The sequence below is a fragment of the Hyperolius riggenbachi genome, chromosome 6 (assembly GCF_040937935.1).
Source record: "Hyperolius riggenbachi isolate aHypRig1 chromosome 6, aHypRig1.pri, whole genome shotgun sequence".
NCBI classification, from domain to species: domain Eukaryota; kingdom Metazoa; phylum Chordata; class Amphibia; order Anura; family Hyperoliidae; genus Hyperolius; species Hyperolius riggenbachi.
Genome location: NC_090651.1, coordinates 250,046,447 through 250,071,404, shown reverse-complemented (window position 1 = coordinate 250,071,404; position 24,958 = coordinate 250,046,447). Strand labels below are relative to the sequence as shown.

The window sequence follows — 24,958 nt, the reverse complement described above, 5'->3', positions numbered from 1 at the left end:
CCTGGCCTGCATGACTACCTGATCCTTTGCTGAGTTCTGCCTTGTACTACTGCCTGATCTGTTGCCGACCTTTGCCTGTCTGAGAGACCGTTCTGTTGCCAAACCCTTGCCTGTATGAGAACCTGATCCATTACTGACCTCTGCTTGCCTTCCCTATTTGTATAAATGTGTTGCTTGCAGATTCATCTGTGTGTCGAGTCATTGCAGTACTAGACTCGACGAGTAGGAGTGCTGCGGCACTAATCTGGTCACCTGCCTGGAAATCATGCCATAGGTTCTGCGAGCGCTCCTGCTCCTTGTTCACTGGAGATCCCTGTTCCAACCTCAGGGTGAACAATTGACAAGCCGCAAGGATTGCTGCCTTCACACCCAAGGTATGAGATACCTCTGGATAGTTCAAAGGCTTAACATCGATCCCACCATTGCCGCGTTATCCTCTAAACATATTGAACCTTGTTGGGTATGTTCTTGTGGCCACGCTCCTCTTCATATATGAGCATGGCTATACTGTGCATGCAGCGGTGTGGTCAAATAAGACTTTGGAAACCTCTGGACTATTCAAAGGCTTCCATCTACCTAGGTAAGTTTCTATACTCTTTATGTTTCAGGTTTGCCTTAAGCATTAGTTATGTGCATAAATAGCCACTAATAGTTTCACAACTTTGCTCATTCCTGCTTAATGAATCTTGAAGTAAACCGAAGCTAGGAAAATACTTTAAAAAATAGATAAAAAAAGGACCTACCCAAATATTAGCATTTGATAATCCTTTTGGACCCCCCTTCCCCAGACATAGGTATTAAGTAGTCTTTGGGCCCCAGATATTAGTGTTAGCTAACCCTTGTGCTCCCCTCCTCCCATATTATCATTAGGTACCCTTTGTGCCCCCAGATAATAGTATAAGATAGCTGATACATTCCTGTCTTAACCTTCCTCCACCCACATATATCAGTATAGGTTTCCTTTGTGCCCCCAGGTGTTACTATTGAGGAGCCTTGTTGTCCTTCCTTTCCATGTCCCAGTATTAGATAAGCCTTAGTATCATCTTGAATTAGCATTCGGTAGCCTTTGTGCTCACTTTGAAGAGAGGAGAGTGGATCCAAGCTAGCACTGGAAGTAGGTGATGAGTAATGCTCTCTGGGCTGCTCTTCAGGGGTCGCCGGGGCCTATTTCACACCTCTGATTATGAAAGGAACAGGCAGATCATTGGCAGTTCTGTTGGAGTAGGTAACAGTCTCTCCTTCCACAAGTCTGGTTGCAAGGAGAAAAAATGATAAATGGGCTCCTGATCAATTACTCCAAAAGTTACTTATATCAACAAGTTCCAAAATAAAAACAAGCTCTGCCACAAAGTGCCTATAGAGAATATGAGAACTTTTATGGGAGGAGTTTGCCTTTAGCAATGCATGATCTGATGTACAGTATATTATGCAGTGTGCTGCAGAAAATAGAACAGTTCACCTCAGTCCTATTATATATGGAAAATAAACTAAGTATGAACAGCCACGTTTGCTGAATGGTAACATGCTGTCAACTTTTACATTATAGTGGACAGTTATCTTAGTGAATTTTGCTGACATAACCAGATATGAATTAAGTCCATCTGAGTTACTGGAATTTACAAAATAGTAACAGCCATGCAATATTGCATAATATTATTATTATTGATTTATAAAGCGCCAACATGTTCTGTGGCGCTGTACACAGTAAGATACAAACATGGGGTACATATACAAAATACAGTATTGGTGATAAAATGCAGAATCCATACACAATACAGAATTTGTAATACACTGACAAAAGTAACATGATGAATAAATGTATAATGAATTCCAAGACACAAAAGGGGGAGAGAGCCCTGCCTTTGCGAGCTTACAATCTAAAGATAAAATTGCATAAAAGAGGACCTATATTATAGGTAGTATTATACTGTTAGACCTTTTAATAGATTAGATGTTATGTTACAAAAAATTGAGTCTAATAAAAATCTATTAAAAAATAGGGCACTGCCAATGAATTTTTGACAAGTTGTTGGTTGAGATTTAATTTGGTATATCTGATCATACTGTATGTGGGCTGCACTGCAAGAGGGTTTCAGCATCCAGAGCCTATAGCGCACTTTTTAACATGCCATGGAAATGTTGCATTCTGATAACTTTGTTATCAAGTGCATAAACCAGTCTTTGTGTACTGATATGTTTGAGCACACAGTGTCCAGGCATATAGATAATGTGGGTCTAATAGATCTTTTTCTACTTGTTGGCTCCACAGAGTGCTATAATGGTTGTTTTCGCAGTGACCACGTGACCATTTCTCAACAGAGTAACTAAAACAACAACAAACAAACACAGAACATTTATATTGCGCTTTTCTCCTAGGGGACTCAAAGCGCCAGAGCTGCAGCCACTAGACGCGCTCTATAGGCAGTTGCAGTGTTAGGGAAACTTACCCAAGGTCTCCTACTGAATAGGTGCTGGCTTACTGAACAGGCAGAGCCGAGATTTGAACCCTGGTCTCCTGTGTCAGAGGCAGAGCCCTTAACCAGTACACTATCCAGCCACTACCAGTAGAATAAGTGCCTAGCAACATGTGGGAACAGGCTTTCTGAACTGCATAGCTATTGACTTACAAACTGACTGGCATGAAAGTGGCAGCAGCCCCAGGACCACTCAACACCAATTGTCGTGAAATGCTGGGACGGGGTTTTGCAGGAGATCGTGCGCGCCGCTGCGCTCCGTTATCAGTCTCCCAGCAGCGTCTATTTACAATGTACCTCGCTGCAATCTAAGGCAGCACTGTACTGGGGACAGTCGTGTCTCTTGGCTGTGTCCTCTGGAGGCTCAGGAGTGATCGTCTGTCATAGGCCTAAAACAGTTGATCATGGTGATTGGCTGGCGGGAGGAGGGAGGGCTGGGAATAAAAAAGCTACAAGGTGTTCGGGCTTCAAGGTTTTTGATTCTGCTTCAAAGGGCACCTTTTTGTAGCCCATATTTTTGATTCAGCTACAAGGTGTTCGGCTACAAGGTTTTTGATTCTGCCCTTTTATAGCCCATATTTAGGATTCGGGGGTGCAAGAGGGGTTTAGGATTAGGCATCACAAGTGGGGGGGGGGATCTTAGGGTTAGGCACCACTGGGGGAGTCTTATGCTGGGTACACACTTCGCGTTCCCGCACTCGATGCGCCTGTCGATTTGCGTCAACTCGATTATTTCCAAGCATTTTCAATCACATTTCCATGATTGTTAGGTCGATTTACATGTAAAGTATGCCAAATCGACCTAACGATCCATCGAAACGCGAATGGGACATGTCGGAAATAATCGAGTCGACGTGAATTGACGGGCGCATTGAGTGCGGGAAAAGTGAAGTGTGTATCCAGCATTAGGGTTAGGCACCACCAGGGGAGGGTACTGTGTGGTGAGAGTAGGGAGAAGTTAGGTCATAGTAATCTCCTAATTGGCATATTTGGCATATGGGCTACACCGGCACCCTTTGTAGCCGGATTTGACATATAGGCTACACCGGGCACAGCAAGTGCTGTGAGAGGTTGGTAAGCACTGAGCACACACAGGTAGTTCTAAGATTATGAGGTTTATTAAACTACAAGATGACTATAACACAGCAAGAGGACAACGTACAGCTTCCAGAAAATATATTCCACGGAGTAAAAGAGGAATCTAAACTTTGCAACCTACCAAAGTCCACAGTACCTTCAATGGCAACAAAATCCCAGGTGCTTCTGCAGAGAAGTCCTGGTAATAATGTCAGTAGTCCAGTCCAAGGCACAGGGCAATTAGATAACAGAGTCTTCCAGGGCTGTTTGAAGGAAAGGTGCAGTTATTCCATCCAATGCCATCCAGGGGCAGAAATAAGCCTACAACCGAATCAGTCCAGTCCACTAAACAATCCAGGGAAAGTCCTCCGATAACAGCCTCCTGCTGCTCCTCTGCTGATCCTTCCCAGTGTGGTCAGAAGGGTGCCGCAGCTTACCGCTTCTTCTTCAAAGTCCGCCAGCAAATCAAGACTCTCCCCTGCTCATATCTGCCCTCACTCCCCCCCTCCTCCAGCACTGCAGTCCTTATATTCACCTTGCTACACCAGGGGACTGTGGGTGGGGAATAGGAGGAACTAGGTGACCAGCTGTTTCCAGAAGATTCACTCAACTTCAGGCAATGGGAAACCTCTGGAACATTCTCAGGTGTGCTAGCCTGTAAGCTGTAAAATGAGCCTCTGGGAGGAGGTAGGAGGAGCTGGGTGGGCTAGTTGTGTACACAGCTGCTGCTTAGCAGCCAGCCCAGTTAAGAGAACAATGGGGAAAACTCTGGACCAGTTTCAGTTAATCTGGCCCTGACATCAAGAAGTTTGAATGTACTATCCAGAACTTTCCAGCTTACAGCAAGTCACAATTTGTGAGCAGTCACTTAAAGGTTCCACACTGACTGATATTGTCACACCAGACACCCTTTGTAGCTTAATTTGGCATATGGGCTACCCCAGGCGTCCTTTGTAGCCGAATTTGGCATATGGGCTACACCAGGCATCCTTTGTACCCGAATCTAGATTTGTTTTTGTCTATATCAGGAGCCCTTTTTTCCAGGAGCCCTTTTCAAATGCACACCATAGGAGACCTCCTTTTTTTGATCTGTTTGCCATTTCCGATCCAAGGTCCCATTCAAGTGAACAGAGCTGGAGATTGTCATGATAGGGCCAAAAAACTCTTCACCACAGTCAAAAAGCAGATTGCCCCTTTATAAATATGGTGATCTTAAAGGACCACTATCACAAAAAAATTATAAAATTTAAAATACTTGTAAACATATACAAATAGTATGGTTCACCGAGGGTAGAATGAGCCATAAATTACTTTTCTCCTATGTTGCTGTCACTTACAGTAAATAGTAGAAATCTGACAGAACTGACAGGTTATGGGTTAGTCCATCTCTTCATCGTGGGGGATTCTCAGTAAGGCTTTTATTCTTTATAAAGACATATCCTAAAAAGGATTTATACAATGATGCTGGCCAGCATCCTTGCTCGTGGCGCACTATTCTGGCAGTTGGACAGATCAACTGCCACTCACTAAATGCTTTTGAAACTACATAAAACCCTGAGAATCCCCAATGAGGAGATGGGCTAGCCCAAAACCTGTTGTTTCTGTCAGATTTCTACTACGTACTATAAGTGACAGCAAAATAGGAGAAAAGTAATTTACATCACATTTTACTTTGGAAGAAACAAACTTCTTATTTGTATGTGTTTACATGTATTTTAAATTTTACGATTTTTGCGATTAGTGGTCCTTTAAAGGAATGATCTGCTAAAAAAGTTAAAGGAATTGGTGATCTGTTATCAGATTGCTGCTTCTTTATAAATAAACCCAACATTATTCCTAATGATGCGCATTACAGGATTAATTGCTGCATTTACATTTGTCTGCAATTGAGGTATTATTCAGGAGGATCAGTATTCAAGCTAATTGCCACTGTATTTTTTCTATATCATTTTTATTTAGATTTATATAATGACTATGTAGAATTTATGTAATAACCTTTTGTGTTTGCAGTGGCTATGAATGTGTGGACTATCCTCTGTCATGTATGACCCCAGAGGTGATTGTACAGGAGGACAGCAGTGCCTTGTCTAAGCAACCTAATATAGAATCATCCAGTTCCAACCTTCTCTCAGCAAATGACAATGAAGCACACTCTGAGATGGCCGCAGATCTCTCTGATGGACAGGAGGGTAAGTTCATGATGTTTCCATGAATACAGGAGCTACACTGGCCCAATGCAGTATGGGATGTTTTTTTGCAGCCTGTATGACTGTTACACTATGTACAGATCCTAGGTCACTTATTCAATTCACTTTTTCTCCTGAGATATGACTATCTGCATCATATATATATATATATCCTAATACACACAAAACTCATTGAGGAATGATGATGAATGGCCTAAGCGTGGGTGTGTTTCGAGCCTAGGTACTGGTCCAGGTGCTGGGTGTGGCCTAGTCTGCACCGTTATGTTGATGTGCATATATATATATATATATATATATATATATATATATATATATATATATATATGTACAGATTTCCAAGAAATAGCACCCCAGATCATCACAGAACCCCCGCCATGTTTTACGGTTGGGAGAAGGCTGTCTGGATGAAATGCTTCTTTCGGCTGTCTCCAAACGTACACTCGACCGGAGGACGGAAATAAGGTAAACGATGATTCGTCAGAGAAAATCACATTTTTCCACTGCACTAGGGACCAATTCTGGTGGTTTCTACACCACTCTAAATGCTTTGAAACCTTTGTCTTTGAGAGTAGAGTTGTCTCGAACCTCCGATTTTAGGTTCACAAACCTCGAACGTGAACTTCCGCAAAAGTTCAAGTTTGCGTAAACTTCGCAAAACCACCATAGACTTCAATGGGCAGGCAAACTTTCAAAACTGCAAACACTAATTCTGGCCACAAAAGTGATGGAAAAGATGTTTCAAGGGGTCTAACACCTGCAAGGGGGCATGGCGGAGTGGGATACACGCCAAAAGTCCCGGAGAAAAATCTGGATTTGACGCACAGCAGGGTTTAAGGGCAGAAATCACATTGCATTGCTAAATTGGAGGCCTAAAGTGCTTTAAAACATCTTGCATGTGTATACATCAATCAGGTAGTGTAATTAGTGTACTGCTTCACACTGACAGACTAAACTCACTGTGTAACGCACCGCAAACAGCTGTTTGTGTAGTGACGGCCGTGCTGGACTGGTGCGCACCATGGTGAGAGTGCAGGCGATGGCGGTTTTCAAGCCCATATGGTCGGGCTGAGGTAGCTCAATGACAGTGACTGAGTGTCCAGCTAATCGAATTTGGTCTGTCCACAATGAAGCAATGACCTTATTATCTCCTTGGGTCAGGTGTGCCCCCCAACACACTCATTTAGCCAGTCATTGCTTCATTGTGATACGCATGCCCCTTCACCGTGGCAAGGTAATGATCAAGAAGGGGAATTGACACATGCACATGCCTTTTGTTTTTTTGTTGCAGCTGCAGTGCAGCCAGAAAAATTAGGCAGGCATGTACACGCAACAGAAAAATTTATTATAGCGTCCGCTGCTAGCAGTGGCCTTCAAAATTCAGGAATCCATCTGCTGTCCTGGACCCTGTTGGTGGTGGCGGAGAAGGTAGTCAAATGGCCTGCAGGCAGAGATGCTGTGTGGGGACCGACTTAGTCATGGGAAAGGCAGTCACACGGCGTGCAGGCAGAGATGCTGTGTGTGGGGACTGTCTTTGGGCAGGCCTGACCGTGCTTTGCAGACCAGGCATCCGTGGTCAGATGGACCCTTGACCCAACGCTGTGTGCCAGAGATGACACCACTTGCCTTTCAACATCACGGTACAGTTTGGGTATCGCCTTTTTTGAGAAATAATTGCGGCCTGGTATCTTCCACTGCGGTGTGCGGCTTTGCTTTTGTGTGCTGCTTTTCCTCAGGTGGTCATCCCATTGCAGTTTGTGGTTTGTAATCATGTGCCTTCGTAAGGTAGTTGTCCCTACGCGGGTCTTGGTCTTTCCACGGCTCAATTTTTGGTGGCAGAGAGTACAGATGGCATTGCTCTCATCTGAGGCAGACACACACAAAAATGTCCACACTGCTGAGCCCTGGGATGATGGCACTTTGGTGATGGCTGCTAATGGAGTGTTAAGTGGGGTGCCAGAATCAGAGCAGAAGGAGGAAGATATGTCACGCTTCTGTGCGGAAGCTGAGGAAGATGAGGTGTTAAATAGTCAACTACGTCCTGACAATATAGGGGGTTGATGGCACGTACCTTCTGCTGAACACTGTACTTTGGTCGAGGGCCGCATGAAATCACAATAGCACGACCTCAAACAGACCTGCCGGGTAGCCTGCCTCTGGCTCTGCCTTTTGTTTTGTCCATATTGGGGGGGATGAAGTGAAAGGTATGCACTGATTTGACTAATATCATGTGCGGTTACACAGGTGCAGTGAAAAGGTTGCAGTGACTTCTGGTACAACAATGTGCGGTTACACAGGTGCAGTGAAAAGGTGACTGCTAATACAACAATGTGCGGTTACACAGGTGCAATGAAAAGGTGGCTGCTGGTACAACAATGAATGGTCACATAGGTGCAGTGAAAAGGTTGCAGTGACTGCTGGTACAACAATGTGCGGTCACACAGGTGCAGCGAAAGGTATGCAGTGACTGGTTTTACAAATGTGCAGCTGTCACACACACAGGTGCAGTGAACAGGTATGCAGTGACTGGTATATAAAACTGCGTGCTGTTACACAGGTGCAGTGAAAGGTATGCACGGCACGGACTGGTATTACAAATGTGCAGCTGTCACACACACAGGTGCAGTGAAAAGGTAGGCACTGAATGTGCTGGGCCTGGCACAGTATAGCAATTAGCAATGGCCAGCTGCGACAGACAGGGCTGTATATGCAAGTGTCAGCGGGCCACACACAAAAAAAAAACACATCACAAGAACATTAGCTCTCAAAAGAGCTGTTTTGGGGTGTTTTTTTAGCAATAAGTATTAGCAAGGATCAAGCTAACAAGCCTAACAAGAGCCTAACTAAGCTTTCCCTATGTCTCTGCAGCAACCTTTCCCTTCTCTCACTACTACAGCAGCAGACAGAGTGAGACCATGGCCGACGCTGCTGCCTTAAGGGGGGGGGGGGCTCCAGGAGGGAGTGCAGCCTGATTGGCTGCCATGTGTCTGCTGACTGTGATGTAGAGGGTCAAACTTTAGCCCAATTATGTGGTAAAGGGGCGGGTTGAACTCGCCATAAAGTTCGCGTTTTAATGCGAACACGAACCAGCGATGTTCGTGCAAATAAGTTTGCGGCTGAACCGTTCGGGACAACTCTATTTTAGAGCAGAGGTTTTGTAATTGCATTTCTTCCGTGGAATCCAGATTTGTGCAGCTCCCGACAAACAGTTTTTGTGGAAACTGGGTTCTGTAGGTGTTCATTCAGCTCTGCAGTGATTTTAGGAGCAGTGGTCTTGCGAGCTTCTCTAACAATTCGATTTAGAGTCCGACGGTCTCTCTCAGACAACTTCGACTTACGGCCACAACTGTGCTTTGCTGAAGACGTTTTCCTTCTCTTTCAGGCCTGGTGCACACCAAAAACCGCTAGCAGATCCGCAAAATGCTAGCAGATTTTGAAACGCTTTTTCTTATTTTTCTGTAGTGTTTCAGCTAGCGTGTTGCGGTTTTGTGTAGCGGTTTTGGTGTAGTAGATTTCATATATTGTTACAGTAAAGCTGTTACTGAACAGCTTCTGTAACAAAAACGCCGGCAAAACCGCTCTGAACAGGCGTTTTTCAGAGCGGTTTGCGTTTTTTCCTATACTTAACATTGAGGCAGAAACGCATCCGAAATCCAAAAAATGCCTCACCCCGGGAGGATTCGTTTCTGCAAAACGCCTCCCACTCTGGTGTGCACCACCCCATTGAGATACATTGACCAAGCGGATCCGCAGAAACGCTGAAAAAGCCGCTCGGTGTGCACCAGCCCTCAAAGGCAGTAATTACTTTTGAGACAGTACTCTTGAAATGCCAAGCATTCGGGCAGTTTCTGTTACAGTAGCGTCTGCCATACGAGCAAAATATTGTTGCCATACATTGTACTAGGGACATAATTTAAACATTGTAATAACCGGGACACATGGGCAAATAAAATGTTTTTTTTTTTCCTGCAGTAGCATGTTTTATTTTAAAATTATCATGGCTGAAAGCTGAGAAATAAATTGGGAGGAGCACTAAAAGGTGAAAATTGCTCTGGTCCATAATGGGAACACCACTGTAGTGGTCAAGTGGTTAAGGGCAGTGAGTTACATTTTATTTTAAATAGCATATATAGGGCTTTCCTGAGCCGTTTGTGATCAAGTGTTTTGCATTTTAGATACAAAAAAGAATAGTTCTTTGTGTTTTACCTTCTCATTCCTTCTACAAACCATTTCAGAAATTGGTGATATATGTTTAAAAGGTAATTTTTAAAGATGATCAATGATGCAAAATAATATGCAACTTGGAACTGAAACAAACAGATGCAGTACCTGCAGAGTTTGCTTAGCTCGGTTCCATATTGCATGCCATGTGCAACAAACTGAAAATTAGCATGTGATTGATTATGACAAGTAATGACATTCTGACTGCATTCTACAAACTAGCTCCAGTGCTCTAATGTGGCGTATGTATTATTTATTTAGCAGATTGCACGAAACGTAAATTTCAATATTATGATTCCAAATCCAGTATCCCCTAGGTATATTAGTACTTGAACTTCTGGCAGAATGAATAATAGTTTGTGTCCCCCGAGCTCTCTGTTTGTAACACGGAGCAGAGGTGTAACATGAATAATAGATCACCAGCACAAACTGAAAACAAACAGATTTGTTTCTGGGGAGGAGAAGCAAACATTTTAATTGCCTTGACCAAATAATATTAAGAATGGATGGTGCTGTGCATGAACAAGGCTGTTGCCGCTGTTGCTTGTTATTCTAGCATTAGGAGTGATAATCCTGGGTCACACACCAGTTCAGATGCTACAGAAGGATTCGCTGTCTGCTCAGACATGGGAAATTACTATTTTAAGGTGAACTCCAGAACTCCAGATTTGCAGGTTTTTCCAGAGCTGGAGAACATTAAAGAGCTTAAAATTATATCCCAGCCAGATTTATTAAAGGAAGCCTTTTCATAGTGCACTGCAGTCCACAAACAAATATGATATTATATGCATCTTATAGACAGACATGTCTACCAGAGTATGGGGTATATTTGCACAGAGACAAGGCCGGTTCTAGACTTTTTGCCATTTGAAGCAATACATTGTGAGGATGACCCCCCCTCCCACACACACACACACACACACACATACACACCACCGATTAGTGTGAGCAAAGCCAAACCAGAGAGGAGAGACACATCAGGCTGTGCATTGCAGGCCCTGACCCTGTACCTCCTCTACATCCTCCGATACAACATCTCCTCCTTGTTGGCCTGCACCATTCCGGCTATGATCTCCAGGATGCCAGGTATGTGCTGCACCGGCGCTGCATCACTGACCCGCTCTCAGCAGATTAGCGATGGGATCAATAGCCACACATGAAGTCCTGCTTACTCTCTGACTACAGAGGCGCCTCATGTGGCCCAGCTGCGAGGCACCGTTGTAGCCATGGATAGAGGATGCTGGACAGATGGATGGAGATCCCATCGCTGGAATGCTTTGAACAGGTGAGTGAAGTGGTGCTGCACATCTAGGTAGGGGGAGATGGGGAGTGCGAGGAGTGGGACATTTGGGGATGGGAGCCTTCTCTTGCTGCTCTCTAATTGTTGCGGCCCTGAAGCATGTGAACTGCTCTTGCACAGATATTTAGTGCATATACCCCAGTGTTTCCACAGTGACTTTTTCCCAACTCATGGTGGTATCATCTGTTCTCATAAGAAGGACGAGGAAGCAAAGAGTGAAAGAGAATTACAGAAACTATTTGGAGCAGAGCATGTTGGAACAGTTACCCTCTTCAGCCTGCCACACCCGCAGTATCTGCTTTGTATCATGCCCTCTAATGGTGTCTATCATTACATATGCCGCTGGAGGGACTCAGAGAGGAGACGCTGCGAGTGCGTTACAGAGGGATCTACGCAGGGCCGACAGGTAACTGTTCCAGCATGCTCCACTCCCAATATTCTATATGGGGGGGGGGGGTTATTTTACTTAATACTGAGGTGGGGCACATCTCTATATTGGGGAGGTGGGCTACCCAATACTGGGACTCTGAGAGCACATTTGTCTATACTTGGAAAGGGGGTTGGTTAATACTGGGGGAATATCTGGCTACCTATACTGGGGAGTTGGGCTACCTAATACTGGGACACATATCTCTTTACTGCGGAAGGTGGTTGCCTAATACTGGGGTGATATCTGGATATTTATATTGGGGAGGAGGGCTGCCTAATACTGGGGGCACATCCTGCTATCTATACTGTGGAGCAGGGCTACCTAATACTGTAGGCACATCCGACTACCTATAGTAGGTGTGTGTGTGTGTGTGTGTGTGTGTGTGTGTGTGTGTGTGTGTGTGTGGGTAGGGGCGCTACTTAATACTGTGAGCTTATCTGGTTATCTATACTGAGGATGGCGGCTACCTAATACTGGGTGCACATCTGGCTATCTATAGTGGAGAGGGGGGGGGGGCTACCTAATACTGTGGGCTCATATGGCTACCTATACTGAGGATTGAGGATTGTTACTACCTAATACTGGGGCACATCTGGATAACTAAACTGGGAGGGGGGCTACATATGGCTACCTATACTGAAGAGGGGGGCTGCCTAATACTGGGAGCTCATATGGCTACCTATACTGGGGGGGGGGCTTCCTAATGGGGCTCTTATGTGTATCTAAACTGGGAAGGGGGCGGCTACTGAGGATTGGGGCTACCTAATACCCAGGGCACATCTGCTATCTATACTGAGGAGAAGGGCTACCTAATACTGGGGGCACATCTGCTATCTATACTGGGGAGAAGGGCTACCTAATACTGGGAGTACATCTGGCTAAATAATCTCGGGAGGGATCTACCTAATACTGGGGAAACATGTGGCTACCTATACAGGAAAGGAGGGGGGTTGCAATCTACTTAATACTGGGTGGACATTTCCTGCCTTTTACTGCCTGGGCACAATTTGGGGGATGCAGTTTGGAATCTCCTCCTCTGGTGCTGGAGAACCATGTCCAGGATTACCAGTTCCTTGCTGGCAATAGATGCCAAAAGGAACAGCTGGAAGATAGTTATAAATGTAGTCATAAGCAGCAGGGTGAAGCAATCAGACATAATTTCAGTGGTAGAAACCATCTGATGGGTACCGACTGCAGGCAACAGAGATATCACCAGAGCAAGCAGCATAGTCACTAGACAGAACAGCTAGTCGTAGCGTGACAAATATGAGCACGCGCTAATTAGTGGGTGCTGGGCCGCCCGGTATGTGAACTGTGGCTACCAATAGCATCGGTGCCCGCTATGTAGTGCGCACCCATTTTTGTTACGGTTAGGTGCCATTGGGGTGTGCGGGGGTTATTAGTTTTCTGGGGGGAGGGTTATTACAGTGGGATGTGTAAGTTTGGTCAACTTTGTTAATCGTTATGATTTTCCTGTATAAATCGTTGGTTGTTACGATAAAAAATGCCAGTTAAATATATCATATAGGAGACACACACAGTGATATTTGAGAAGTGAAATCAAGTTTGTTGGATTTACAGAAAGTGTGCAATAATTGTTTAAACAAAATTAGGCAGGTGCATAAATTTGGACACCACAAAAAAGAAATGAAATCAATATTTAGTAGATCCTCCTTTTGCAGAAATTACAGCCTCTAAGCACTTCCTGTGGGTTCCAATGAGAGTCCGGATTCTGGTTGAAGTTATTTTGGACCATTCCTCTTTACAAAACATCTCTAGTTCATTCATGAAGCACAGTGACTCCGTCTGCAGCAAGATGATGTTGTAGGTCTTTGGTGCTTGTCTGTGGGTTGACTCTGACTGTTCTCACCATTCGTCGCATCTGTCTACCCAAGATTTTTCTTGGTCTGCGACTTCACGCATTAACTTGAACTGAGCCTGTGGTCTTTCATTTCCTCAATATGTTCCTAACTGTGCAAACAGACAGCTGAAATCTCTGAGACAGCTTTCTGTATTCTTCCCCTAAACCATGATGGTGAACAATCTTTGTCTTCGGGTCATTTTAGAGTTGTTTTAAGACCCCCATGTTGCTACTCTTCAGAGCAAATTAAAAGAGGAGGGAAACTTACTACAGACTCCCTTAAATACTCTTTCTCATAATTGGATTCACTTGTGTATGTATGTCAGGGGTCACTGAGCTTACCAAGCTGAGCTTACCAACCGAGTTATTAGTTGCCTGGGGGGGGTGGGGGGTTATCAGTTGCCCGGGGACTGAGTAATTAGTTGCCTGGGGGCAGAGTTATTAGTTGCCTGGGGGGGTTATTAGTTGTGGGGGGGTTATAAGTTGCCCATCAGGGGAGCGTTCTTTGTGAGAGTAGGGAGAGGTTAGGTCATAGCAAAATATCAGCAAATATTACTGATACTTCACTATATCAGTTAAATTGTAGAATATCTGTAAATTTACTGATATTCTACTACCGCTGTAAAATGCTCCCTTAGGGCCTGTACACACTGCGGGCTTGTGCTGCATTTTTAAAATCGCATGATTTTTTTTTTAATCTTAAGGTCTTTTCAAAAATCATGAAAATTGTGATGACATGTACACACTAGTGCGATGCAATTTCTCTGTTTTCATGAAGGCTTAAATTGCAAGCGCAGCAGTGTGTACAGGCCCTTAACTGGCTTTTTGCCCGTGCCCAAATGAGCACATGGCGTTTTGAAATGTACGCTCACCAGAGTAACATTCATCTGGAGTATGTGCAGGAACCTATACGTTCATGCCCAGACAGATATCATGCATGAAGGCAGCGTCCTTGCATGCACTACCTTTTTGGACCTGCAGGTGATAAGTGGGATTAATACCTGGTTCTCACTGCAAATGGATGTAATAAGATAAAATGAGGCCTTAGCCAAGGAAGTAGCTTTGAATTCCCCCTTATGGTCCTTTTGATAATCTGAGGTGGGAGAGGGGTTAGAGAAAGTAGCAGCTGCGCCCCTTGACACCCACTATGCCCAAGGCACCTGCCTTGTGCGTGATCCTGCTTTGTTGCAAATCACAAAGTGCACAGGAAAATGCAAAGTTCCATTCATTTGTACTGAGACAGAAAGGCAATTGCACCAAAAATCATGCATTCAGTGTTGCATTGCACTAGTGGGATCACCATATAAACCTATGAGAAAGCCCATTTCACTGTCTAACTTTTTAAGAGCTCTCTCAACCAAAGAGCTTCATTTTCTGAGACTGATTTACACTCTTAAGCTACATACTCACGGGGGACAATTGTCCCCCTTTGCATGCGCGCACGCGAACAGGGAGCGACAGCTCCCTGCCGGCGACAGCTGTCCACACGTCTCGCCAGAAAGGCAGAGACGCGGCGGAAGCTGTTTGTGAATGGAGCATCCCCCGGCCGGATGCTCCATTCACTCGCGTAGGTCTCCTGTCGCTAGCCCGCGTACTCACGCGGGACTAGCGACAGTTCTGGCGAAGTTGCGGCGAGAGCTGTAGCCGGCGATTGAACATGTCAATCGCCTGGCGACAGCTCCGACGGGTGACGGTTCGGGGCGCGCGCAATATACACACAGGGGCGACCTGTCGCCACAACACGCGCGTGCCACGTGGTTGCGGCGACGGCCGTACCCCGTGTGTATGGGCCTTAAGGCGTGTGGATAAAGCTCTTTGGATCAAATTAAAAACAATGGTGCACAAGCCAGCCTGGGGCCCCGGGAACTCTCACTGCCCGGGGCCCCAGAACCAGCATGTTACACCATATGTGAGCACAGTCAAGCCCTGGAGCTGCCACACCCAAGAGCCTGTCCCCAACTGCTCTGAAACTTACCAAACACACAAAGGGAAATACTCACTCCCAAACAGTCCTCAGCTGCTTTATAAAGCCTGCAGGCTGCTTATAAGCCAATAAGAAGTGCACAAACACGTTACACCTAGTCTGCAGTGATTAATCTAGCAGAAGCTGAGCAGGTCAGCCAATCGTTGGAGAGGGCTTCAGTTGCATATAGACAATGGCTATATGACCAGCAGGGGGCACCAGGGTGCAGGATATTCCCTCTCATCTGCCCCCCTCCTAACTAAACTGCATGGGAATCTACAATAAAATGAAAAACAATGGTGCACAAGCCAGCCTGGGGCCCCGGGAACTCTCACTGCCCGGGGCCCCAGAACCAGCATGTAGCACCATATGTGAGCGCAGTCAAGCCCTGGAGCTGCTCTTTGGATCAGCATGAGGTCAAGCAGATAAAAGGACAGCTGCTCTGAAGCAAAGGGCCAAATAGACATCTTTCAGGAGTAAATGTGCACAATTAGTAATTGACAGTTAACATCCATTTTCCAAATTTATGTTTAAGCCCACGACCACAGGTTCTCTTTAAAATGTAGTCAGAGACACCTGAAACCCGTTAACGTTCACTGTGTGGCACTGTTTTCTAGAAATACATTCTCTTCATTGCTAAAATTTATTCCTTAAACAGTTCCCTCATTTGCTATGCCTCCTCCACGCCAGACATTTTGTCTGAGTCACAGCGAGACCTACCTACTCACAGATTGACTCACAGCTTTGAATTTCTGGTTAGGAATACATAAGCCTCCACTGCCGTTGTGCGGCTGCTGCTGCAGGTCTTTGTGACAGTGATTCACTGTGACCCAGCGTAGCACACGCCAATTCCTGGGCCAAGTACGGAGAATGGCATCCTAATGATATTATTGAAAATTCCACATACAGAGAAATTCTTTTGGCCATGATCATATCACATCTTTATCTGAAATTCCAACTCTAGCGGGATCTCATTCAGAAACTGTTTTTTTTTTCTTCCTTGCTATTAAAATATTCCATTCTGTAGCAATAATGCAGATGGAGGTTCGGAGGCAGCCGTTTTCCCCACTGAGGTGGATATCAGCAAATTGTGTAGCTGTGCCATCTGTGATTTCAGGAACAAAAATGAGATTTGCATTGTAGGTTATTATTTCCAAAGCTGTCACCCGTGGCTTGCTTTTCACACATTGTAAAGGGGAGAGAGACACATGTTTGTATGTGTAAAACGAAACTGTAGTGTACTTATGTAATTTTTAAGCACCTTCCCCTCCTCCATTACATCTGTGGCTATGAAGGCACTCTTCTTTCAGATAAACCAAATATTAACTCTTATATGAAGTTCATGTATGAACCACGCATGCCCCATGGTACAAATGCTTTCTAATGCAGTTGTATTTCTGGGCAAGCTAATTGAAAAAGCTGTTTACCTCCAGCTAGAAGCCAAACTCCTACAAAACAACAGTTATGACCCATTCCAGTCTGGCTTCAGGAAACACCACAGCACTGAAACGGCCCTCATCCAAATATGCAACCACCTGCTCATGGCAAGAGACAGAGGAGAGTGCTCCATCCTCATACTGCTAGACCTTTCTGCAGCCTTTGATACAGTTGACCATGACATCTTGATAAACAGGCTACAGGAATACTGCGGCATTGATGGCATAGTTCTTCAGTGGTTCCAATCCTTCTTGAGTGGCAGAACCCACAAAGTGTCTATGGGGCCCTTCCTGTCCACCCCTGTATCACTTAGGTATGGGGTGCCCCAGGGCTCAATCCTCTCTCCCCTGCTTTTCACGATTTACATGTTACCGCTGGGAAAACTAATCCAAAAACATGGCCTGACATACCACTGCTATGCAGACGACACTCAACTATATCTTTCCTTCAAGCCTGGTGTGACAGACCCAACTCTAACTATAAACGCCTGCTTATGTGAACTACAGCAATGGATGAATGACAACTGGCTGAAACTAAATGCAGACAAAACTGAAGTCCTTCTGATAGGAGGGCAGAGCATGATAACAAAACAACTTAACTTGCAGTCTTCACCACTGGGAATAGGAGGCACGGATCTGCGCAGCTCTGATCATGTGCGTAGCCTGGGAGTTCTAATTGATTGGGATTTAAACTTCAGAACTCAAATCTCTGCTGTGGTGAAATCATCCTATTTTCACCTGAAGAACATTGCAAAAATCAAGCACCTCATACCCCCAGAAGATCTGCCAACCTTAGTCCACGCCTTCATCACATCCCGACTGGACTACTGCAATGCTCTCTACACTGGCCTTCCAAAAAAGGTCTTGTACCGACTACAGCTGATACAGAATACTGCTGCCAGACTGCTAACCAACCAACCCCGTCACTGCCACATAATGCCAGTCCTGCACTCCCTTCACTGGCTACCTATAGAATGGAGGGTCCTATTCAAGATCGGCCTACTGACATTTAAATCCCTGAATAATTTAGGCCCTGGATACATGAAAGATATGTTGCAGCTGCGTAGCAATCCCCGCATTCTCAGATCAACAGGTTCTAATAATCTAGTCATACCCAGAGTCCACTTGGAAACTTTTGGTCCCAGAGCCTTCTGTCATGCTGCCCCTACGTTTTGGAACTCCTTACCTCAACAGATCAGGACAGCTCCATCCCTGGACGTGTTTAAATCCAGACTGAAAACCCACCTGTTCAGTTTGGCATTTGCAGAAATATAACTTTTGTTGTGTGAATACTTCATCCTACTAATTACTGAATCTGAGAGAGCCTAAGCGCTTTGAGTCCTATGGGAGAAAAGCGCTATAGAAATGTTATTGTATTGTATTGTATTGTATTGTACAGCCATCTCATTTGTTTTTTATTCTTGCTATACAATGAGTCTGATTTATCAAGCTTCTCCGGAGATTGAGAACATAAGTGATCCTGCTTACCTGGCCTGGGTTTAAAAATGCTATCTGCAACTAGGCATCAATCCTATGCTGGATCATATCACGTGACCGTAATGACTGCTGAAAGGGTATGGAATTCGTGTGTGAGAATTCTAATGATCTGTTCTTACCAGGGGCGTTGCTAGGATCCGGGGAGATCCAGGGAATCCCTGGGCACCAAGGGAGAGTCAGTGTGCACCCCCTGCACACTGCACTTCAGTTCTTGTATACACTGTCCACAGCCATGGAAACAGCAGAGGCGCTGCACATCTCCCAGCATTCTTGTATACACATTCGGGACACTGCTGATGGGCACACCGGGCCCCCATATTCCAGGCACCTTTACTGAGATCTAAGTCCCTAGCAATGCACTTGGTTCCCATTATGTCCATTGCTATGTATTTTTGCATGCTCCAATGTGTTGTCGTGTGAAGTCATATGGAGGAAATTCCAGAACTCTGGCAGCTAGAGATGATCACTAGTATAACAATAGCCGTCATGACCTCCGTGGCTGTGGGGTTGTGCAGGGGCTATGTGGGGCCACTCCTCTTCCCTCCCACCTTGTAGAGTAGTGCAGGGAGCAGTGTAATATTTACCATTTCCATGCTGCATCACGTCTCCTCTTCCTCCCGAGAGTCATGCAATCTATGCTGCCATCCTCCAGCTCTCAATGCATGTCATGTGATCAGGAGCTGGGTTTGCGTCATAGAGGGAGATGCTGCCGAGGGGAAGACGACACCTGATGCAGTGCTGGAATAGTAAATATTACACTGTTTGTTTTGTACTGCAGTATGTACAGCACTTTAGAAAATGTTGGCACTATAGAAGAACTATAGATAATAATACTAATATTAAATTGCAACAAAATTTCCATCAAGTCAGAAAAATTAGAGGGCCTCGGACAACAAATGCCCAATTTCCTTAACAATTTTACTGACTCTCAGCAGGTTTTTTGGGGTACAGTCCAAACAAACAAATCCCCAACTAAAAAAAATACACACACACACACCACACACACACATTATGTGTCAAATCTGATAGGAATCGATGCTTCCAACGACGAGTCCAGATCAAGATGGAAGACGTTGCTTGATCCGCAGTGGGTTGGCAGTATGTTGCTAGCGGCGTTTGATTTAAGGCTGACCAATTCAGCAGCGAAGTTACTCTTCCAGCAGCGCTTCCTCCTGTGTCTTCTCACCAGGGGCGTCGCTAGCCCTGTTTTGGGGTGGCACGTGCCCCCAATCTGTTCTTGGGTGCCACGGATCTCAGCGGCTCCCTCCAGCCGCCGCCGCCGCCGCGTCACTCAGACCTCAGGATCAGGCGGCGAGCCGGCGACCAATCGTGCGGGCGCTAGGACCCAGCGCCCGCACTAATATGCGGAAGTGAAATCACTTCCGCATATAGAGCGGGTGCGTCCAGCGCCCGCTCGTACAACTGGTCGGGTCGCCGCTGATCCTGAGGTCTGCTGAGAGGTAAGGGGGGAGCGGCGGCGGCGGCTAGAGGGGGGGGGGCCTCCCTGTCACTCACTCACTCCCTAAAGGTGCTCCCTGGCACTCACTCCCTAAAGGGGCCCCCTGTCACTCACTCACTCCCTAAAGGGGCCCCCTGTCACTCATTCACTCCCTAAAGGGCCTCCCTGTTACTCATTCACTCCCTAAAGGCCCTCCCTGTCACTCATTCACTCCCTAAAGGGCCTCCCTGTCACTCATTCACTCCCTAAAGGGCCTCCCTGTCACTCCTTCACTCCCTAAAGGGCCTCCCTGTCACTCATTCACTCCCTAAAGGGGCTCCCTGTCACTCACTCACTCCCTAAAGGGCCTCCCTGTCACTCACTCACTCCCTAAAGGGGCTCCCTGGCACTTACTCACTCACTCACTCCCTAAAGGGGCTCCCTGGCACTCACTCACTCCCTAAAGGGGCTCCCTGGCACTCACTCACTCCCTAAAGGGGCTCCCTGGCACTCACTCACTTCCTAAAGGGGCTCCCTGTCACTCACTCACTCCCTAAAGGGGCTCCCTGGCACTCACTCACTCCCTAAAGGGGCTCCCTGGCACTCACTCACTCCCTAAAGGGGCTCCCTGTCACTCACTCACTGCCTAAAGGGGCTCCCTGGCACTCACTCACTACCTAAAGGGCCTCCCTGTCACTCACTCACTCCCTAAAGGGGCTCCCTGTCACTCACTCACTCCCTAAAGGGGCTCCCTGTCACTCACTCACTCCCTAAAAGGGCTCCCTGTCACTCACTCACTCCCTAAAGGGGCTCCCTGGCACTCACTCACTCCCTAAAGGGCCTCCCTGTCACTCACTCACTTCCTAAAGGGGCTCCCTGGCACTCACTCACTCCCTAAAGGGGCTCCCTGGCACTCACTCCCTAAAGGGGCTCCCTGTCACTCACTCACTCCCTAAAGGGGCTCCCTGTCACACACTCACTGCCTAAAGGGGCTCCCTGGCACTCACTCACTACCTAAAGGGCCTCCCTGTCACTCACTCACTCCCTAAAGGGGCTCCCTGTCACTCACTCACTCCCTAAAGGGGCTCCCTGTCACTCACTCACTCCCTAAAAGGGCTCCCTGTCACTCACTCACTCCCTAAAGGGGCTCCCTGGCACTCACTCACTCCCTAAAGGGCCTCCCTGTCACTCACTCACTTCCTAAAGGGGCTCCCTGGCACTCACTCACTGCCTAAAGGAGCTCCCTGGCACTCACTCACTACCTAAAGGGCCTCCCTGTCACTCACTCACTGCCTAAAGGGGCTCCCTGGCACTCACTCACTGCCTAAAGGGGCTCCCTGTCGCTCACTCACTGCCTAAAGGGGCTCCCTGTCGCTCACTCACTGCCTAAAGGGGCTCCCTGGCACTCACTCACTGCCTGAAGGGGCTCCCTGGCACTCACTCACTACCTAAAGGGGTTCCCTGTCACTCACTATTGGGGTCCCTGTCACTCACTACCTAACTGGAGGCGCCTGTCACTCACTAGCTAACCTGGGGGTCCCTGTCACTCACTACCTAACTTGGGGGGCTACCATATTAAGGGGGCTTTCTGCCTATTTATGTGAAATGCTGTCTATTTATGTGCCTCATGACTGCTGAATTTGTCTTGTTGGGAGCCTTATGATTTGTTGGGGGCCTCAAGATTGCTGAATTTGTCTTGTTGGGGGCCTCATGATTTGTTGGAGGCCTCATGATTGCTGAATTTGTCTTGTTGGGGGCCTCATGATTGCTGAATTTGTCTTGTTGGGGGCCTCATGATTTGTTGGGGGCCTCATGATTGCTGAATTTGTCTTGTTGGGGGCCTCATGATTTGTTGGGGGCCTCATGATTGCTGAATTTGTCTTGTTGGGGGTCACATGATTGCTAACTGCGAGACTATGGGAAAAGCTGAATCCTTATCATATGAGACAATAGCATTAAACCTACCTTTTTAGCGTTTTAAAACAGAAAATAAAACTGGGAGGTTCTAAAAAATTGAATACATTTTTCAGGAGTAGGATGGATAAAATTGTTTATCTTCACAGTTTATTTTCAACTTGGATTTTCCATAATGTTCATGTATGAGTTAAAACGTTGTACAGTATTTAGTTTAAATTGCTGTTGCCACTTTGCGATAGATAAGTGACTTTTGGGTTGCAGTTTGGGCACTCGGCCTCCAAAAGGTTCGCCACCACTGTCATAATCTAATGTCCCACCATTGCTAGGTTCATGTAAATTTGTCTCCACCCGTTACCACACCTATATTCTGGTCCATGGCCCACCCATTTTTCGGTGCGGCGCGATAAGCACGCCGCACAACGTGATCCTCATATTTTTGACACGCTAGCTGCAGTGTGCTGAATTCTGCTGCCTACAGTATGTACAGTATACGCTGTTCTCTAGTGCCTGCACTGTGTGCTGATTTACCTCCAGTGTGTACAGTGTAAGGTGTTACTCTGTGCCTTTACTAATTGTAAACCAGCTGTATTGTATGCTGATCCCTGCTACTTTCAGTATGTACAGTATTAGCTGTAAAGCCTGGTACACACATACAATTTTGATTAGCCAATTTTAGCTCTGTTCATAAAATTCATTGTCTGTTGGCCCACTTACTGCACGGGGGTGGTAAAATTGGGGGTCAGTGATTGACCAATCAAAATTGTATGTGCGTATACATCTTTGATCTATGCCTATACTGATTGTAAATTATCCAAATAAAGGACAGGGGGCTCCATCCAATATTTCGATGGGCAGGCCCGTTATCTGTAGCTTACACCGCTGCTAAGTTCATGTAAATTTGGCCCCACCCATGGCCACGCCCACTCACCTCATGGCCACGACCTCCCCGCTTGGTGCCCACAGGTGCTCCCGATCTCCAAGGACCCTAGAAACGCCCCTGCTTCTCACCACCATAAGACTGGTTCTTCACTCCTAGGGAGATATGCATCACTCGACTATACACGAGGCCAAATACTAGAGCCCTCTAGTGGTCACATAAGGTATGTGCCACAGTGCCACTAGTGTATGGCCTCTAACATTTATGCCTGATACACACCATGCAATTTCCCGTCAGATAGATGGGTAGAATAGATACATTCCGACAGGTCTTATCAGATTTCCGATCCTTTTTTTAAAATAGTTTTTGTATAGAAGTGATCGGAATATCGATCATAAAAATTATCTGAAATCAGCTTGGACCTGTTGGAAATTATCTATTTGACCCACCTATCTGACGGGAAATTGAATTGTGTGTACCAGGCATAAGTCAGTTGTTCGGGAGTGAAGAGAGATTTGGGGACCCAGTAGGCAGTACACACCAGAGCCAGGACAAGGTCCTCCAGCACCCAAGGCTTAGACAGCAAAGTGCGCTCCTCCATCCCTCCCACCCCAGCCCCTAATTCCCCCGATGCAGCCGCTGCCTTGCTAGATACATACCGAGCCTCGTTCCAGCGGTACCGGTATGCAGAGGATGGGGACTGAAGTCATGTGACGTCTGAAGTCCTTCGCATACCGGAAGATATGCGGAGCTGTAAAGACAGGCTGGGGCGCTCGCTGGAACGAGGCTCGGTATGTATCTAGCAAGGCAGCGGCAGCATCGGGGACATTAGGGGGGATCGGGGAGTGGGGGACACTATGCCTTACATGACTAATTCTGCAGATAGTGTACAGGAGCCCCTGCACCTAGCTAACTTATACTGTTTGGCTCCTGTACCTAGCTAGCCTATACTGGGGGGCCTCTATCTAGCCTATACTGGGCGGCCCTATCTAGCCTATTCTGGGGGGCCCCTATCTAGCCTATACTGGGGGGGGGGCACCTATCTAGCCTATACTGGGGCGCGCCTAACCAGCTGATCCTGGGGGGCACCTAACCAGCCGATCCTGGGGGACACCTGCACCTACCTAGCCTATCCTTGGGGACACCTGCACCTAACTAGCCTGTCCCAGAGGACACCTGCACCTAACTAGCCTATCCTTTGGGACACCTGCATTTACCGTGCATATCCTGGGGGACCTACACCTAACTTGCCTATCCTGGGGATACCTGCACCTACCTAGCCAATACTGAGCGACACCTGTACCTACCTAGCCTATACTAGGGGACACCTGTACCTACCTAGCCTATACTGGGGGCACCTGTACCTGGCTACCTACCTACAATAATCTGCGGGGGATTCCGAAGACAGATGGGCACAATGCGGTGGGGACAGGTAATGTATAAATACACACACGGGAGTACATTTTTACATTGGGGGGGCAATGGGCATGGCAGATTCCTGAGCAATTTCATGTTGAAACTTTTTAGAAAATCAGCCTGCGGAGTATGGGCAGCCGACCGATCTCCGATAAAGATCTGTCTCTTGGTCGAATCTGCCCATCATCTGTATTGTATTAGTGCAGGTTGATTAGCTTGGAAGTATAAATGAGGGTTGAGCAGCTGCAGCTTGGAAGTATAAATGATGGTTGAGCAGCTGCAGCTTGGAAGTATAAATGAGGGTTGAGCAGCTGCAGCTAGGAAGTATAAATGAGAGTTGAGCAGCTGCAGCTTGGAAGTATAAATGATGGTTGAGCAGCTGCAGCTTGGAAGTATAAATGATGGTTGAGCAGCTGCAGCTTGGAAGTATAAATGATGGTTGAGCAGCTGCAGCTTGGAAGTATAAATGATGGTTGAGCAGCTGCAGCTTGGAAGTATAAATGATGGTTGAGCAGCTGCAGCTTGGAAGTATAAATGAGGTTTGAGCAGCTGCAGCTTGGAAGTATAAATGAGGGTTGAGCAGCTGCAGCTTGGAAGTATAAATGATGGTTGAGCAGCTGCAGCTTGGAAGTATAAATGATGGTTGAGCAGCTGCAGCTTGGAAGTATAAATGATGGTTGAGCAGCTGCAGCTTGGAAGTATAAATGATGGTTGAGCAGCTGCAGCTTGGAAGTATAAATGATGGTTGAGCAGCTTCAACTTGGAAGTATAGATGATCAGAGATTTGGGGGAGTAATTTTGAAATTTAGCTTAGATTTTGTGTTTCAAGCTTTCATTGGACTCAAAA

General features: G+C 46.4%; 1 protein-coding gene across 3 annotated transcripts in view; it reads left to right on the top strand.

The window, feature by feature from the left end:
* MORN1 (MORN repeat containing 1) overlaps nucleotides 1-24,958 on the top strand; it is a 565,248-nt gene that overhangs the window by 236,453 nt on the left and 303,837 nt on the right. For all 3 annotated transcript variants that reach the window (XM_068240670.1, XM_068240672.1, XM_068240671.1), the window contains exon 10: nucleotides 5,562-5,740. In XM_068240670.1, the coding sequence (XP_068096771.1) occupies nucleotides 5,562-5,740 (179 nt within the window). The remainder of the gene's footprint in view (nucleotides 1-5,561; nucleotides 5,741-24,958) is intronic.